Here is a 19,329-nt window from a genome sequence, read left to right as displayed (position 1 = left end):
GCTAATCAGTAAATTATTGCAATTTTCTCTCCCGGGAACCTTTAAACGATTGAAACAACTAATTTTACTGCCTTTAATTATTACTTACACATTTTAAATGTTTACAGAAATTTGCGTATTGGAATAAAGAAACCAAGACTGCATTAAACAAATCCTGGCGTAAGGGGTTGCTTTTGTGCTACATTACCAATCATCTGATTGCCTCATCAGCCTATTTTCATACCTCATGAGTTAGTGCCCACATGCTTGGTTAATTTGCATCCCAATTGCTTGCAGACCAAGAGAGTAGTCCCCCACATTTCTTTTTCTCTACCACCCACACTTACTTCTAGTCCTCTAATTAAACATTTTGTATGATTTTCTTTAGAATTTTAAGATACGTTCTTGCCTTGCCATCACTAGTCATCAGACACCATTAAAGCACATCCTTCATTCTGAAGTTTAATGTCAATTTTAAAAAAGAAGAAATGGCGGGTAAATCTGGCGGCAAAGTTGTTTTGTTAACACTTGCATAATCAAGTTACGCGGCCGGTACTGAAGCAACTTTCATTCTGACGCTGGTCTGTCTTTCTTCTAAAGAAATATAGGGATATTAAAGAGAAGGTTAGTGACAAACTCCACAGTATTTGTGTTCCTGAACAGAATATGAAGAAGACTACCCATTAGATATTACGGTATTGCATAGGTTGCCAATATACGGTAGCTCGAAATTCTGTGCACGTTCAGTTACAGCATTGAAAAGGCAATATATTGAATTTGGCTTTAAGTATGTCAAGATTGGACATTATTGTCTCGGGCAGAGGCGATAAGCTAGGTTGTGAAATTGTAATTAGGCCACTGTCGTAGCCTAACTGGGAAGACTTTTAGAAATTTTATATGATGGCGTCGAGGCAGATAACCTTATAGGTTGTATGAAAGAATCTGATTATTTTAGTGAGATATGATTTCAGTAAGGTTAATAAAGATTTTAGTCATTTATTCTTACACTAAGTATATATTTTGAATATAAAATTTTAATATATACTTATTTTTTGTTGGTTCTATGTAATATAATTCTTCATTTTTACGTTCATATTTTAGCACCGACTTTTACTAGTATGTCATCATTCACCTATTCATTATCAATCATATCATTATGTTTCACCTTCATTACGGTGTTGAATAATCCTGATGGGTTCCAGCGCTTGGTCTTCAAGACCTAAATTTCATATATATAACCAATCATAGCCTACATCCTAATTTAAGCCAGCCTAGCCTAATGTAAAGGCCACCACCCTGCTGGCTTTGGAGGGGAAGTTTTGCCTGACCTTTCACTTGTACTTCCCGTGGAGGGCGGGTTGGTTAGGCTAGTGCCAACAGTTCGCTGTAGGTGTTACTTGAGGGTTGTCGCAGCATCCCTTCGGCCCCTAGCTGCAAACCCTTTTATTCCTTTTGCTGTACCCACGTTCATATTCTTTCTTCCATCTTACTTTTGATCCTTGCCTAACATTTGTTTCATACCTAATGCAACCACATGGTTTTTTTATACATTTTATATTCCAGTTCTATCATATAACTAGCCTAACCTATATTTATCCAGTGATAAAACTGAGGACTACTACTAGGCTATGCCCTCCTTGTCCGGTAACTAGGCTACCAGTTAACGTGCTAAATAGACGCTGTTTAGCGCCAGCCCCTTGGGAATGAGAATAAAAATACAAACGAAAGATGTTCAATATCATTAACATAAACAAAAGGCATAAACATAATTCAAAACATAAACAAAAGGCAGTGAATCTTATTATCAGCAACTGGCGGGAACCAGGCTGCGGTAATATTCTTCTCTGAGTCTGTTTCACCTGTGTTCCATTAACCAGGGAAGTTACTTTTCAGGTGGTTTAGAGTAACTTTTATTCTATGGAAGTTTTTGCTAGGAGGCATAGGCCTAATTACCAACACCTGTCCATGACTCCCTACTCTGCACCTTCATCAAGATATACCCACCAGTTACACAGTATAATTTTTAAGCATACTATTCAATTTTTATAAAAAGTGAAAGGGGGGCGGTTTAACCCACCCAGTAGTTAGGTAGGATGTTGTATCTCAGGTAAGGTTTGCCTAGGTTTTGATTTACCTTGTGAGCCAGTTGTGAAAATTTTGACAGTGCTGCCTAATCTGTGAGAAATAACTGTTATATGAATCAAAATATTTGTATCAGACTGCTGGAAAGATCTGTTTAATGCCACATGTTAGGATTTATCATATACTTAAGCATTTTGGAATGAGCCTGAGTTGTTTATTAGGCAAGATTTTGTTCTGCTAAAATTCATTTCTTTTTCACTTTAATCGTATTAAAAGCTTACAGGCATAATTAGATTATTTGACACATTAAAAATAATTCTGTAATAATTATAATAATTTGAAAACTATTTGTTTGTGTTATATAACAAACTCCTAGTTATTCTGTAAAAGAAAATATTGAGACGGTCCTTCCGCACTTTTTCTGTCTGCCTTCATATCTTAAAAACTACTGAGGCTAGAGGGCTGCAAATTGGTATGTTGATCATCCACCCTCCAGTCATCAAACATACCAAATTGCAGCTCTCTAGTCTCATTAGTTTTTATTTTATTTAAGGCTAAATTTAGCAATGATCGTGCATCTGGCACAGCTATAGGTGCCAGCCACATGCCACCACCAGGCCATGGCAGAAAGTGTCATGGGCTGCAGTTGAGAGTTTCATGGGCCATGGCTGAGAGTTTCATGCAGCATTATAATCTGTACAGAAAACTCGATTGCTCTGAAGAAACTACTTAGGTGCATTTTGTGCTTGTTTTTAACGACCTTGTCTGAAAGTTAAAAGGGCATTCCAGCTCACATCTGCAAGCTAAATCCTATGTAAAGGCCTTCAGGTTTGTATGTTACGAAAAATACAAATTGGTTTACAAATTTGCTATTTTCACTTTTATGCTAGGCAACCAAAGAGATGTCAGATCATCTCATTGTATGGTACACAACAGTATTGTAAAATATCTCCCAAACCATGACAGTAAGAATTCTTAGGCATGTGAGTGTTATTTGTAATGTGTTTACCAGATTGCATTTTTATCTCAGAGTAACTGTCATAGTTTCAGTACACTTCTTTAAAGATTTTTTACCTTTCTTATAGTTTATGAGGTTAATACAGGTATGCAGTAAAAGGCTGTTTGATACCTTTCAGTTGAAGTTAATATAAATCAAAACGTGTGTTTTTTCAGATTCCTCATTCAGTGTCTACAATGGTTACAGAAAGCACACAAAAGAATGTTGAAAATGACTCGAAAGATGGAACAGTGGAAAGTGTTGAACAGGTAATGATTATTTTTTATTGTTTTCTTTTATGCATCATGCTCTTAGTCATTAGTTATGGATAGCTATCCAGTAGGGTGTTAGAAAATCTTGGTACAGTATTAGCTCATGTACTATTGCTAGAATTTCTTGTATTAGCTGATGTACTAGTGCTAGTTAATTTTCTTTAAAAGTTTTTGGGGAGAAATGTAAAAACCATGGGGATGAGAAGTAGAATACAGTAGTCTCATAATACAGTACAGTATTAGGCTGTAATATAAAGTAGTTTAGAGAGCCTGCTGAGTCACATTTCTAAACTTGAAAGACTCGCTAGATTGATGTTTTCCTACATAAGGGGTAAAAATTAGAACAATATGAAGTTAAAGAAGTTGGACAGCTAGTGTGGAGAGACTAAAATAGAGGCAGGTACTAAGTGCATTGAGTGATGGTGAATTATGTCCGAAGTGTGAAACCCTTGGAGTTTTCCACATTTGAAAATTTTTTGTTTAATTTGATTCATGTACTATTTCAGGCATCCAATTAATATATTCATATTTTATCCATTGTATGCAGTTGCTTTATTTTGGGGTATTAGGGTATCATAAAGCTGAAACTTACTACTTTGCTTTGTTTTTATTACTGTTTGTCCATGTTGCTTCGATATCAGGCCTTCAGTAGATTTTGTACCCATGAATGTACAAACTTTAAATGTTATGGAGTATGTCAGGAAAGGCTGTGACCTTTGAAGGTACATATAACATAAAACATTTTATTTTTTGTGATTGTAAGATTTTTGTTTTTAACAGAAAGAAAGGCATGGGGAGTACCAGTATTTAGACTTAATTAGAAGAGTAATGACAACTGGCAACAAAAAAGGGGACAGAACTGGAACAGGCACATTCTCACTCTTTGGAGCTCAGATGAGATTTTCTCTTAGAGATGGTAAGTGTTGGAGTGCCATGGTTTTGTTGATTACTTATCCTGCTGTTGCCTTTCTTATAACTTTACCGCTACAGTATTAGTTTTAACTCGTGTATGATGCTGCAGGCTAATGTTGTCATGCTTATACTAACTCGGTTTGGAAGAAGTGAGAACACTTATGCGTCTATCTGCTTATGCTGCACAGGTTGAGGCAATAAGGGAGTATATATTGGTACAAGTCTTGTTTTATGCCTTTTGAGGATAAGTTCAGCCTCCAAGTTCTGGTAGATGGCCAGTTGCAAGCCTCCTGCCATGCTTGGAGATATTTAGGAGCAAACCTTACATGGTGGAGGTAGTAAAGGAGAGTTATGACTCATTTTTGGTTACCCTCCACTGGTTTAATCTCCTATAGCTGTTCCTTTGTCTTCTTCAGCGGAAGTCTCTCTTTCTTTAGTAGGAGGTTGTAAAATAGAGAGAATGAAATGGACCAGGCGGCAATTCACTGGGATTTTATCTCTGACTTTCCTAGCTCCATAAGCAGTTGGAGATTGGTGGTCATTCTTGGACACATTGAGACTGAATAACAGAGTGTCTGTCCCCATACTTTTTGGTTTTTCCAGCATGGTTTTAGTGACTTTACAAAAGAACAATCAGATGTTTTGGTGGACATGCAAAGACATATTTCTCATACCAGTACATCCTCGTTCACGCAAGTTCCTTTGAGGTGTATTTACAGAGAAGGTATTGCTGTTCAAGGTGCTTTGTTTGGGTTCATGTACAGCGCCTATACTGTAAGTATTCACAGGGAATTTATTGCCCATAGGTGGGGTGGTGTCGAGTTTTAGGAGCAAGAAATCTTTTCTACCGAATCAAGATTCCAAAGACCAAGGGCCTGTTGCTTCACCTGGCTCAGTCTCTGTGCATTATGATTTTCAGTCTACTTCCCTAAATCCTTCTCATTCTTATCTAGTGATGTGGGGATGATACTTAAAATTTGCAGGGATGTGGGAATTGGCTAACTTTAACAGTAGGTAAGATTCATCCCAAATAATATAAATTTTCATAATAAAATTTATTATTTGGATACTTACCTACTGCTAAAGTAGACATCACCCAGCCTCCCCACAACTAAGTTGGCTGTGAGGGAGAATTCTGACAAGAGCTAAAACATTCAAAACACATTGGGTGGAGAACAGGTGAACTAGACAGTCATCCAGGCAGCCATTCGATCTTTTGTTGGAATGCCGATTCGCCTGTCATCGCAAAGATATACGCTAACCTTAACAGAAGGTAAGTATCCAAATAATAAATTTTATTATGAAAATTTATATATTTCTTGAGGTACTTTTATAGTCCATCAGTCCTTTGATTAACTTATTTGTAATACAGTAGTATGATACATTGGGTTCTTAATAGCCAAATAGTATTTTGTATATAATAAACAAAATACTTTAGATGCCAAACTGCTGAAAAATGTTAAAATTTGGCAAAGACTTTTAAAGATCAAACAAATGCTGGTTTTTATTTCAACTGAATAATGTCTGTAAAACACCTCTCACACTGCTTTTGAACAGGTGTTTTTCCTCTGCTGACTACAAAACGGGTCTTTTGGCGCGGTGTTGCAGAGGAGCTTCTTTGGTTCATCCGAGGATCAACAAATGCAAAAGAGCTTCAGGAGAAGGGAGTTCATATTTGGGATGGAAATTCATCCAAGGAATTTCTTGAGAAATCAGGATTTCCTGACAGGTAATGATGTATTTGCTTATTAATGATCGTTTGTTTTTCCAAGCTTAAATACTTGTTGTTTCACACAAGCTTTTAAAAACTACAGTAAGTACATTGCTGTACCTGGTGTTTTTATGCATATACAAACTCCTGTATTGCATTTTTACTTGTACCCCGTATTAAGTCTGTCCTTGTGTCCCCAATTAAAGTAAACAGTGAAAAGGAATACCCTTATGGGGATCATTATTTCATTTTCATTTTGCTAACATTATCTTGGTTAGTGTATTCTATGAGTGATTCAGTATCTGATTTGATATTCATTGCATATTATATATGACTGGATGATGGTTACTTTTTTGTTTTCACCTTCCTAAGTAAACTTGGATACAATAATTTGAGGACTTGCAAGTGAAAAGAAAAATTGTAATGGTCTTCTAGTAGTGCTGATGAACGAATGTAGAGCAGGTAACTCCTACTACAGCAAAAATGTAAACTTCATATAAACTAAATTGTGCATTGGTGTCCCAAAATTATGATTGTCCAGAAAGTGTTTTATGTAAAATAGTCATTGTATGTGGGCTACTGCTTTCATTGTGCATGGCCCACTGTAAATGACATTTGCCTGAACCCTTTGGCCCCAGTTACATTGTTCTCTGTCTTTTACTTTACTTTTGTAATTTTACCTTGTTCATAGTTTTAGTTCATTGGAAACGGTGATTATCTGAAATGTGACTCTGTGGTATAAGTTGAATTGCTTTTGGTGGGTGAATAAGTTATAGCGCTAAAAATCTTTTATATTTTTATTTGAATAAACCTAATCAATTTGGCTGAATCGCAGGATATTAGTAAAATTGAAAATACCATTTAACATCCAGTGTATAAAGTTATAATGGTAACATCAACACAGTATTTTGCCATTCACACTAGTCTCTGTTGTCATTTTTAATTGTCTGTAAAAGAAGACTATTGAGATGGCTATTTGTGTGTCCGTCCACACTTTTTCTGTCTGCCCTCAGATCTTAAAAGCTACTGAGTATAGAGGGCTGCAAATTGGTATGTTGATCATCCACCTTCCAATCATCAAACATCAAATTGCAACCCTCTAGCCTCTGTAGTTTTTATTTTATTTAAGGTTAAAGTTAGCCATGATTGTGCGTCTGGCACCGCTACAGGTGCCAACTACACAGACCACCACCAGGCCATGGCTGAAAGTGTCATGGGCCGTGGATGAGAGTTTCATACAGCATCATATGCTGTACAGAAAACTCGATTGTGCCAAAGAAACTTTGGCACATTTTTTACTTGTTCTTATAGCCCCTGATGTCCATTACATTTTACAGTATGTAGTTGGAGACAAGACAGGCTAAAAAGCTAGTGCAATTTTTGGTGAGTGGTGATTTGTCATCACCGAAGATGACTTTCTCCAAGGCCACACAGTAGAAAAAATATTTGTCAATACCAGTATACTTGCATGACTCACAAGGTTATGTTTTCATTCTGTCATATTTTGTGCTTTATGTTACTTTAGTAATGCTCTTATACTGTATATATTGGTCTTGGAATGCATTTAATAATTCCTTATAAATCTGGTGCTGAATGTCCTCCGTAGCCTTAGTTCTAGGCTGTATAGCCTAAATTTCATACAGTCATTCAAGTAGCAAGTATTTGAAGTGGAAAGATTCAGTTAAAAATTTTCATCTTAATTGTAAACAATGTATGTTATTCTCCAAACAGTTTGAACACTTGTTATTCACAGGGAGGAAGGGGATCTTGGACCAGTGTATGGGTTTCAGTGGCGTCATTTTGGTGCTGATTACTCTGATATGCATGCAGATTACACTGGGAAAGGTGTTGATCAGCTTAAGGAGGTGAGTTCTTAGGATAACTCATTAAATTTAATATGTTGAATGAAAATCTGTACCACATTACCAGACATCAAGAGAAATCTGAATTGAATTTTACAACTATATGAACTTGTGTAGTGCGTCACTAACTTACGGTGGATTCGATCTTATGGCGCTTTTGTGGTTGGTTTGTGATCTGGTATTCTGATTCAGATGTACTAAAGAAGGTTTGTGATCTGGTATTCTGATTCAGATGTACTAAGGGAGGTTTGTGATCTGGTATTCTGATTCAGATGTACTAAGGAAGGTTGCATCATAATAAAGAGGATCTAAATCTTAATAGGATATAAATGATAATGAAAATATTCTTATGTCCAGGTTTTGATGAGAAAAAATATGACAATATTGATAATACCGTGCACATATAGTTACTTTGTTATACTGAATATCAGTACAGTATAAATTAATACAGTAAAAATAACTTTTCAATAAAAGATATAACTTAAAGGAAATAGTTTATTGAAACTTAAGATTTAAGACTGAATAAACCATTTAACATAATTTCAGTCTTCTTTACAATTTGAGTTCAGCAAAATGTATCGTGAAGGGATGCTGCATATTAGCCAGCTCAGTGAGAGCTAAATAAATTAGCTCAGTGGTCTGGTTAAACTGCTTAATGATAATTAGCAGGGATTGGCGTCTGTTTTTATGATTGACACAGTTTAAGGTCCATTGTTGTAAGAGCAGTGCTTATTCATGATAGCATTAGTTAATTTGTCAGGACAATCTCTTTTTCTGTTTATTTTTTCAAGTAATAATACAGTATTTTTATAAACTATCCTTTATAATTAATTATAATGTTAGAAGTTAAGCTAATGGTTTTGTAGTTTAAGGTTTAACATTCTAGAATTAAACCATGATTTAGATTTAGCATTGTAACTCACACAAAACTAATTTTATTTTATTTTATTTTTTTTTTGCAGGTTATTGATACGATAAATGAAAATGCTAATGACCGACGCATAATCATGTGTGCATGGAATGTCACCGATGTACCAAAAATGGCATTGCCTCCATGCCACTGCCTTTGCCAGTTTTATGTGGCGAATGGTGAACTCTCTTGTCAGTTATACCAAAGATCTGCTGATATTGGTCTTGGAGTGCCCTTCAATATTGCAAGTTATTCCCTCTTAACTTGTATGATTGCACACATAACAAAACTTAAGGTGAGAAAACAAAACGTAAGGTGAGGACATTGTTTTACTTGTAAATTGCAGTTAGAATTCTCTTTTTCACCCAGCTGTTAGTGGATGGCATAAGCTTTTAACTTTGCCAGTTTTTGCGTAATCCTGGAACTCGTATGGATTTTATTTTCTATCACTATTATTTGTCTTAACTAGCAGTGCAAATTTAGAATAATTTATCCAAGATTCAGACTGAATAGTAATTGCAGATCCTGTGATGCTAAATTGATAAAAATGTCTAATTATAGAGAACAATTTTATAATTATCCGCTTTCCCTCTGGTCAGTGGCTGGAAGTAATGCAAAGGTAAGGTCTCTCATCTGCTCTGCAAGGAAGATTGTGGCCATCATTTGTAACTAGCTAGCCTTTGTTATAGGAAGATTATGGTTCATATTTTTACATCTTCTTTATTGAACATTGTTGGAAGAAGTAGACCGTTCCAAATTAACATGGTCATATATCACTTTTCTTTCATTCTTTTTCATTTCTTCCCAGCCAGCTGTCCAACTTTTAAACTTTGCTTGACCAGTTGTCTCTAATCATTTAAAACAAAATATTTGGATCTGCCGTATAATGGTGAAGGGGTTAGACTCTGTGGTGTGGTTAGGCCTAAACTACTACTACAACTGCTGTGGTTTCCTTGAGAATTACTGCTTATGGTAAGTACACAGCTTATTCTGTCTGAACACCCCTCTCCTCCACATCTCTTAGCCGTTTTTGACTGTCTCCAGAGACTTGAGTCATGGACACTATCCCAGTCGTTATTATAAACTGAAATACTAAATCACATTTCAGACTTGAAGTTACACAAAATAAGATCTCTGACTTTAATGTGTAAGGTGTCAAAGAAACGAGCAGGTAAAGGTTACTGCTGCTTTATTACAGATCCAGGCGGCTTATATTGCGGCCGACTGACGCCGGGCCGTGAGAGACAATGGAATTGACTGTGACCTGAGGTCAAAAACAATAAACAATAATATGCAGTGAACGCAGTACAAATTACAATACAAAATATACAGAGCTACAATATAGATACAGTCTTGATGCCTGTGAATGAAGAAACATGTGATACACAATGTGTGACATTCGTATAAATACCATAAAGTAAAAATGATTAAAATGCGTGACCTGGCACGTTTTAGGCGTGACTAATTGAGCTTGAAGAAAACGGAAGTCACCAAAGAAAACAAGCTCAGCGGAGACTTAATTAATGGCGCGCCGAAACACTATCCTGGCGCCGGGTGGTGACTTTACAAATACTCCCCAAGACGAGGGACGCGTCTGATTAATCCCTGTACCTGGTGGGGACGCTGAAGGGTGCCGCAGCTCCTTGAAGATAACTGAGGGGCCTCCCGCCTGTGAGGCTGCTGTTTGGGCGGTCCCTTCCTGGGGCGGCGCGCGCCTGCGGGGTGAGGGCGTGCTGGAGTGCGTTTGGGCGGAAGGGGTGCTGCGTCGCTGCTGGGACTCTCCGACAGGAAGGCGGGCTTTAGCCGGTCTATGGAAACCCAGTCGTTCTTGCCTGGGAGTGCCAGCCGAACGCCTTGCTGTTCCGCTCCAGCACGCCGGAAGGGTCCCCTGTAGGGCTTAGTTAGTGGTGGACGGACGGGCGTCGACTCTGACGTGAAGACGGGTGGCGGATGACAGCTGTGGCGGCACGAAGGTGGTTGCTCTGTCGATGTATGAGCGCCTGCAAGGGGCTAACTTGCCGCCACGCCGCGGAGCCTCTGCAGAGATGGGGAGTGGCGATCATCCGTCACGAGCTCTCCCGGCACCACGAGGGGTTCCCCCAGGTTTGTTCAGCTGCGGATGGGGTGCCGTCGGCTCTGGGGCGGTCCTCAACCCGAGGAGGACCCACGGCAGCTGATGTTTCCAGTCCTCGGCGGTGCAGCGGGCCATGAGGGATGACTTTAAGGACCTGTGGAACCGTTTCAACCAGGCCGTTGGCGCTGGGTTGTACGCTGTGGTGGTGTGGTGCGTGGTTCCCAGCAGTTGAGCCAGGGCAGACCACAGCTCGGAGAGGAAAGCGGGGCCCTGTCGGTTGTGATGTGGTCCGGGGCGCCGGCGGCTAACCCAACTGGAGAGCAGGGGCTCGGCGCACGCGCTGGCGGTGGCTTCTTGCATGGGCGTGGCCGGGCCACCTCGTCGAACGGTCTACCACCGTGAGGAGGTATCTGGATCCGCCTGATGGGGAAGGGGCCCGACGACGCCGATGTGGATGTGGCGGCGGCGCCCTGGCTGTGGGAACTTGCCTACCCCGACTGCGTGTGACGACCCACTTTACTGATCTGGCACTGCAGGCACTGTTTTGCCCAGGCTGTGGCGTCCTTTTGCACCCGTGCCAGACGAACTTTTTTTTTTTTTTTGAAAGCAGTTTGGCCGTGGTCCTGCCGGAGGGGGTGTGAGAGGCCGTGAATGATGTCGAATACCTGGCGGCGGCGTGAGGCTGGAACCAAGGCGGGGCTGGCCTGTGCTGATGTCACAGAGCAGGCTGGGGCCTCGGGGCGAGGGTCACGTCCCGCCACTTGAGGGATGTGATGGCGGTGCGGTATGCTGGGGTTTCTGGGTCAGCGGCCTGTTCTCTGGCAAGGTCCTGGTAATCTACACCAAGCTGCACTGCGTTCAACTCGACTCTGGAGAGGGCGTCTGCTACGGGATTTTTCTTGCCGAGGAGGTACCTGACGGAACAGGTAAATTCGGCTATGGCTGAGAGGTGGCGCTGCTGTCTGGAAGACCATGCGTCCCCCTGCTTCGTGAAGGCGTGAACCAGTGGCTGGTGGTCTGTGAAGATTGTGAAGGGCGTCCCCTCCAGGAGGAACTTGAAGTGCCGAACTGCGCGGTACATCGCGCAGAGTTCCCTGTCGAAGGTGCTGTAGCGGGACTCTGCGGGACTGAACTTCTTGCTGAAGAAGGCGATGGGCTGGGGGGCGCCGTTGATGATTTGCTCCAGAACAGCACCGCAGGCAACGTTACTGGCGTCTGTCGTCAGCTGGAGGGGAGCCTTGGGATCTGGTGTGCCAAGGCGGTTGCCTTGGTGAGGGCGGCCTTCGTCAGGGAAAAGGCCTGCTGCTGGCTGGGTCCCCAAGACAGGGACTTCGGTTGACCTTTAGGACTTCCGTCAGGGGCGTGGTGTGCGCGATCCCGGGATGAACCGCCTGTAGAAGTTTACCATCCCAAGGAACTCCTGGACGGCCTTGATGGAGGTGGGTGCCGGGAACTTGGCCACGGCTGCCACTTTCGATGTAAGAGGGCGGACGCCTGTCGGAGACACCTCGTGACCCAGGAATTCTGCTTTCTGGACGCCGAAGGTACACTTGTCAAAACGGACGACGAGGCCGTTTTTCTTGGGCGCTGGAGGACTGCTTTGATGTGCCTCTGGTGTTCGCTGTGAGACCTGGAAAATATGAGAATGTCGTCGACGAGCAGACGCAGAATTTTAGGTCCCCAGGATGCTGTCCATGAGCCGCTGGAAGGTGGCCCGGCGTTCCTCAGCCCGAAGGTGGAGAAGGCGAACACATAGGACCCGAAGGGCGTGATGATGGCTGTCTTTGGTATGTCCTCTGGTGCAACAGGTACCTGGAAATAAGATTTAAGAAGGTCCAATTTAGTGAATATTTTGGCCCGTGAAAGGAGGCCGTGAGGTCTTGCATATTGGGCAGAGGGTAGTGGTTGGGCTCGTTGCAATGTTGAGCCGCCTGTAGTCGCCGCAGGGTCTCCAGGAGCCGTCCGGTTTCTGCACCATGTGGAGGGGGAGGCCCATGGACTGGAGGCTTTCCTGCAGATGCCCATCCGTTCCATCTCCATGAATGCTTTTTTTCGCCTCCTGAAGGCGCTGAGGGGAAGCCTGCGGAACTTCGCATGTGTCGGGGGCCCTTTAGTCACTATATGGTGGTATATGCCGTGCTTGGCTGGGGCCCCGGGACTTGGCGGCTCGGGCTTAAACACCTCAGGGAACTCCGACAGAAGGTGTGCATACTGGTGGGGGCGACGGCGCTGATGGTGGGTCTGGGTCCCGCCGTTAACGGAGAGACCGGCAGGAGTCGGTATCGAGGAGGCGCTTGCGCCCCACGCCGACTAGCAGGCCGGTGCGCCAGAAAATCGCCCCCAGGAGTGGGGTTCCTACGTCCGCGGCGATGAAGTCCCAGGAGTAACTCTGGCCAAGGATGGAGATCGACAGGAGCCTGGTGCCGTAGGGGAGGATGGGGGGTTCCGTTGGCGGCCGTCAGGAAGGCGGCCGGGTCTGGTGTCTGGTTGCGGTCCTCTGGATGCTGGGAAGACCGACTTAAAGGCTCCTGTGTCGACCAGCATCATCCTGCCGGAGACGGTGTCGCGGACGTAAAAACCTACTGTTTTTGAGGCCCTGGGTTCTTCGGCTGCCATGGCGGCCTGTCCTGCTGGCCGCCGCCACCCCGCTTTTTTGAACGGTTGAACGAGCAGGGCGGCAGGCAGTTTCGGCGCCCTTTCCGAACCACTTGTGGTAGCGACAGAAGCCCGGGACCACCGCCTGCTGTGGTTCGTGGACGTCTGTTGGCGATGGCGTTGACGGGCTGCTCACGTCCTCTTCAGGCTGGACGGAGCTGACCGGCTGTGTGGCCGGTTTTAGCCGCTGTGAAGCCTTGACGGAGTCTGTGAGGTGTTGTGCCGCCTCTATGAGGTCCTCGACAGGCATGGTGTAGGGGTGAGCGATCTGGTTGCGTACTTCCGGGAGGAGTTGGCGAAGGAAGATTTCCCGATGAAGCTTATCTCCTGCCGCTTGTTTGTGCCACCCAAGACTGGTGTTGACAGGAGATCTACGACCATGCCCCAAGCGTCTCTTGGATTGAGGTCGTGGCGTGGATTATTGGCAAGGTCGATAGCACGGGCGCCCGCCGGCGATGGGCAGGAGCAAGCTTCGAGGAGGAACTTTTTGTGGTGCTGTATGTGAGGGTGAGTGTTTCGGGTACCGCGAGATGAGTTTGTTGTACACGTCCTCCGGAAGGGCGTTGAGCACTGTGTCGGCCTGTAGGATTTCGTCCGTGAGGTCCGCGATTCTGAAGTGGCTCTCCACCCTGCGCAGCCACCTCGATGGGTTCCCCTGCGTAAACGGGCGGCAGCTTTACGGTGAGGGCGCCCGCGATTGTGTTGCCCGGCCGTCGTGTGTTCGGGCGCTGGTGTGGAGTTGCGGGAGGGCCTCGATGCGGGGCGGGTGCGGCTGTGATGGGAGGTAGGTAAACCTCGGAGTCCGCGGGGTCCGCGTTTAACTGCATGAAGGAGGGGATATCGGCGTCCATGCTCGCTCCTTTGACCCCTTACTGGAGTGGGGTATTCGCGTCAGTACGCACTCGTGCGCCGTGTGGTTCCGCTTAGTGACGCTGGTGGGGTACGCGACGCGAGTCAGCACGCTCAAACGCTGGTTACAGCGCCGTGTTTAGGCCGCTAAGAGCGTTTTGGAGAAATCCTGGAGCCAAGACTGAGTCGCCGTGTGAGTCCGCTAATGGCTCCGGATACTCGGGTCACCACTGTAAGGTGTCAAAGAAACGAGCAGGTAAAGGTTACTGCTGCTTTATTACAGATCCAGGCGGCTTATATTGCGGCCGACTGACGCCGGGCCGTGAGAGACAATGGAATTGACTGTGACCTGAGGTCGAAACAATAAACAATAATATGCAGTGAACGAGTACAAATTACAATACAAAATATACAGAGCTACAATATAGATACAGTCTTGATGCCTGTGAATGAAGAAACATGTGATACACAATGTGTGACATTCGTATAAATACCATAAAGTAAAAATGATTAAAATGCGTGACCTGGCACGTTTTAGGCGTGACTAATTGAGCTTGAAGAAAACGGGAAGTCACCAAAGAAAACAAGCTCAGCGGAGACTTAATTAATGGCGCCGCCGAAACACTATCCTGGCGCCGAATTGGTGACTTTACAAATGTTCCCTCACTGTTTTTCATCATACCACTGCATCAGATCATAATAATAAAATTATATTTTGTTCATCTTCCATTTTCACCCTCCACTTATCAACTAATAATTTTGACAAGCCCCATGTGAGCCAACAAGTCACTCAGGGGTGAGGTTAAACTGATTTTTTAAGATTTTTTAGTCGGTCTGTGGTAGTCACTGTAGAGAGTCAGGATTCACATTCTTTTGAGGTGTCATGATTTGCTGCAAGCAAAATTATGGAACTGTCTTCCTGGCAGAGCTCTGTGTATTGAATCTCAAAAGATTTATGTAACTGGTATGTTACTTAAAAGTGCCATGTCTTTATCCGTATCTAAACTGTCTCACCTGCTGTTAATGCATATTGAATATTGATTCTTTTTGTCTGTTGTCAATTGATACTTTTGTATACAGTATGCTTGTTCTCTTCAGCTGTACTCTAGTACAGTATATCTTTTGGCTCTTGCTTATTTTTCTTTTATGACTAATGTTTGTAGAAGCTAGCTGTGTGTGTCAAGTGTTTTGTATGTGTTCCTTCTGAGTTTTCTTATTGGTGTATAGGTGAAATTAAAGTGAAAATTGAACTATATCAATAAATAAATATAATATACAAAGTAAATGATACCATATATAGGAAAGTGAAATAGGAGAATAGTAGGGAAAGTAATCAGTTTACCTAACAAAGCTCCAGCTTACAAATGTACGAAAAAGGACAAAGTAGACACACTTCTATAAAAATAAAAGAATCCGGGCTCAAGGAGAGTGTTAGTGGCATAGGGACTTTGTTGAGGTCACCTTCAGCCCCCTAAATCACAGACTGTCTTCTTCATACAGTCAGAAAGGGAAGAAAGTGAGGGAAACGGAAAGCAAGGGGGAGGTTAGACCTTAATCTAGTGAAAGGATGCATCATGGTAATTGCTATTCTATTCTGGTGCCTTCTATTATGGTTACAGATCAAACAGATGGGAACACTTAATCATCTGTAAAAGAAATGTAGGCATTATAAAAACCTAATCCATAACAATAATGAGTAATACAAGAACATACTGTATACAAATTGTTATATAACAACAGCATATTTATAGGTATATCTTTCTTGAGATATAATTTTTTCTTATACTTACCATGACTGATTGGCGTGTTCCTTTTCACTGTTTACATATGACTAATTATAACTTGTGGTACATTTTATCACAGATATTTATAAAATGAATTTCCTGTGTTATTTATGCAGAGATATGAAGTATCAATTATCATTGATTTTTTTGTATTTGATTAAGAGTTATTTTTTCATTATGAGAGGGAATGATGCAGTTTTCCTCATGTACTTTTGGTCTTTTCATAGGATTAGTTTGCGATTATATGTTGTGGTAATTTCTAATTGATTATATTTTAGGATCTGTGGAAAAATAATTTCCTCTTTAACTTTGACATTCTATGGGATTTCAAAATTCCTTTGTAGTAAAATACAATTCTAGATTGCTGCCTCTTAGTTTAAAGTTAATGTTCTTTTATCATTCATTGTAAATTGTCCATGGTATAATGTTGGCTTTGGTCTTATTTTGAAACTTTACAGGCAATTCAGGTAAAGTACATTTGTCTGAGGGAAAATCCGCTCTGTTAACAGACTTTTGCTTTGTTTAAGGACGGGCAAGGACAACCCACTAAAACACATACGGGATTAGGTGCATCCGTGTGTGGGGTTCCTAGCTGACAGAAAGAAAGCACTTAGTTTACCTGTAGCTATAGTGTAGTACACAACTCCACTAAATTTTTTTGTGCTTCTTGTGTTATTTTTGGTGATTTTAATGCTAAAATGGAAAGCCATCACAGGGCCTAAGAGGGTTAGAGATGACAGCAAACCTGTAGGTAAAGTAGACAGAAAAACAATAGGGGATGTTCCTAATTCATTAATAAGAAAAATGTGTATACATTTAGGGTAAGTACAAAGATTCCTTGAAGAGTATCACCCAGACAAAGCTGCAGTAAACCAAGTTATAATCCTGCCAAAAGACAATGTTAAGTTTTACTTTAGGAATGTTTTAAAATGCAGGCAAAAACAAATTTTACATTAGGAATGTTTTAAAATGCAGGCAAAAACAAATGTCACTGGATAAGTCTTTAGTAAGACAGAGGCATAGGGACTCTCAAGAACTCATTAGAAAGGGACAGAAAGGAGAAAAACCCTAGAAGCACAAGTGCCTGCCATTTTTATGGAAGGGAACCCCTTCCAAACATCTTTCCTCCTCTTCACCTTATTCACCACTTACCATATACACCATCAGCTCTTCCAGTTACTCTACAGCATAGGTAAAGTGAAAACAAATTTGCATTTTATTTCACATACTTAGTTTGTTTATGTGCTTTTCATATAATTTGTACATGCTAGATGTGCTAAATTTGAGTTAAAATATATATTTTTTTTTCGTTCTGGAAAGGATTAATCCAAGTCCCATTATTTCTTAAGCAAAAAATTTGCTCTGTTGAAGAACAGCTTTCTGCAATAGATTAAGTCTTTCAGCTGAGGTATGACTGTATATTTAAAAATGGAAAACTAATTTATGCCAACAGAATGATGCATTGAAGTAAGCCAAGAACAGAAATTCTTTTTCTTTTATTAAGTCCTGTAATGAGGTATGACTTTGTTTACAAATGAGAAACAACAAAGCTATATAATAGAATGATGCATTGAAGTAAGCCAAGAAGAGGATGTTTTTTCTGTACATAAATAAATACTTGAACCACGAAGATTTCAGATTCTTTTTGCAGCATGAAAACATATAAATTCCTTTTCTAATGATATATTGTATGGCTGTTTATGCCTGTTATTGCATATAAAAGCTTATGGAAAAATAGATGTGAATTTTTGTATTCTTTTTAGCTTCATGATAGCCTCCTTTCAACAACCTTGCTGTTATGGAAGATAAAGTTAAACTATCCCCAACACCCTCCAGATGTCAGAGTACTGTATCCATGATTTTATTTTTTTTCACAGACGACATTTGACATCAGAATCATAGCGGAGTAATTTGCATTTCCATTGTGTGTTTTAGCGTTTATTGTTTGCCTTTCTGTTTTCACTACATAAAACATAATGTTCAATATTTTTATCTTTCAATTATCTTAGCCCGGGGACTTTGTGCACACGCTTGGGGATGCACATGTCTACTCAAACCACTGTGATGCACTGAATGAACAACTGACTAGGGAACCAAGACCTTTCCCCAAGCTCAGGATAAAACGTGAAGTCAAGTCCATTGAGGATTTCAAGTTTGAAGATTTCGAAATCGTTGATTATAATCCACATGGTAAAATCAAGATGGATATGGCTGTGTAAAAAACAACAGTACCCTTATTTTTTCTAATTTTAGATTGTTTCTCAAATATTGGTACCAAAATCTTATAGAAAAAATTTACTGTACTGTAGTTGGTAAGCCAAATGCCAAGCAATGGCTATACACTCCAGGAGCATTTTGTACTCCAAACTCAGTTATATAGTATAACCTGCATGGTAAAATCAAGACGGATATGGCTGTTTAAAAACCAACTTACATATATTTTTTCTAACTAGATTTTTTGCCTTTTAGATATTAGTACCTATCAAGTCCCAGCAATATACTGTAGCTAGTAATCCAAACTCAGTTATATAGTATAACCTGCATGGTAAAATCAAGACGGATATGGCTGTTTAAAAACCAACTTACATATATTTTTTCTAACTAGATTTTTTGCTTTTTAGATATTAGTACCTATCAAGTCCCAGCAATATACTGTAGCTAGTAAGCCAAATGATGAGCAATTCCTGAAGCCTTTTATATTCCAAGCCCAGTTATACATTGACTTCGAGACTATTGAAATGCAAATGGTATAATTTTACTGCTTTTATTTTCATGTATATCCAAAATTTGTTTCATTGTTTGTATTTCAGTAAGAATGCTATTCTGTTGTTGAAAGTGGTCTAGTCTGTCTTGCTGCATGGTTTTATGGCCATTGTTTCAATTGAAAAATTGTTCTAGTTTAGATTTGCATTTCATATCAGTCATTATGTTGGTGTTTAATCTGCACCAGCCTTGAACACTCATTTTGTCAATTTTGGAATTTTATAAAGAATAAATATCACTGGAACTGTTATTTTCCCCTTTTTGCTCTGATTAATCTATTTTGCAGCCTGTTATTATATAAGAAAACTTTATGGCCCCTTAGACATGGAAATCTCCGTGTTTCATCATTTCATTTCCTGATGAGATGTTTAGAAGTGATGTTATTATTGAGGACAAGGAACTGAATTACAAGAATTAGCAACTGTTGATGTGTAGAATATGATCTGAAATAAGTGCAATGACTTTCTCATCAGATACTG

The 19,329-nt window shown here is 41.1% G+C and overlaps 1 protein-coding gene across 2 annotated transcripts; it reads left to right on the top strand.

Annotated features, from left to right (window-relative positions):
- Nucleotides 1–461: 461 nt before the first annotated feature.
- Ts (Thymidylate synthase) lies at nucleotides 462–19,088 on the top strand. 2 transcript variants are annotated; one of them, XR_010850354.1, is made up of 8 exons: nucleotides 468–603; nucleotides 3,235–3,327; nucleotides 4,111–4,246; nucleotides 5,800–5,971; nucleotides 7,707–7,818; nucleotides 8,778–9,020; nucleotides 9,534–9,697; nucleotides 18,097–19,088. XR_010850354.1 is itself a non-coding variant. In XM_067087695.1 (7 exons), exons 2-7 carry the CDS (start codon nucleotides 3,256–3,258, stop codon nucleotides 18,304–18,306), a joined length of 945 nt encoding a protein of 314 aa, XP_066943796.1. In that variant the 5' UTR covers nucleotides 462–603; nucleotides 3,235–3,255; the 3' UTR covers nucleotides 18,307–19,088. The 2 variants fall into 2 exon arrangements, 1 of the variants encoding a protein (XP_066943796.1); XM_067087695.1 differs by lacking the exon at nucleotides 9,534–9,697 and having other exon boundaries at nucleotides 462–603.
- Nucleotides 19,089–19,329: the final 241 nt, after the last annotated feature.

Source organism: Macrobrachium rosenbergii, chromosome 44 (assembly GCF_040412425.1).
Source record: "Macrobrachium rosenbergii isolate ZJJX-2024 chromosome 44, ASM4041242v1, whole genome shotgun sequence".
Taxonomy (NCBI): domain Eukaryota; kingdom Metazoa; phylum Arthropoda; class Malacostraca; order Decapoda; family Palaemonidae; genus Macrobrachium; species Macrobrachium rosenbergii.
This window is presented reverse-complemented; position numbering and strand designations above follow the sequence as displayed.

What these genes read in the sequence shown, in the direction of transcription:
- Ts (XM_067087695.1), top strand. Translation starts at nt 3,256, where the DNA reads ATGGTTACAGAAAGCACACAAAAGAATGTTGAAAATGACTCGAAAGAT. An exon ending in CAGTGGAAAGTGTTGAACAG is followed by an intron (nt 3,328 to 4,110) that starts GTAATGATTATT and finishes TGTTTTTAACAG; the next exon opens with AAAGAAAGGCATGGGGAGTA. An exon ending in CACACATAACAAAACTTAAG is followed by an intron (nt 9,021 to 18,096) that starts GTGAGAAAACAA and finishes CAATTATCTTAG; the next exon opens with CCCGGGGACTTTGTGCACAC.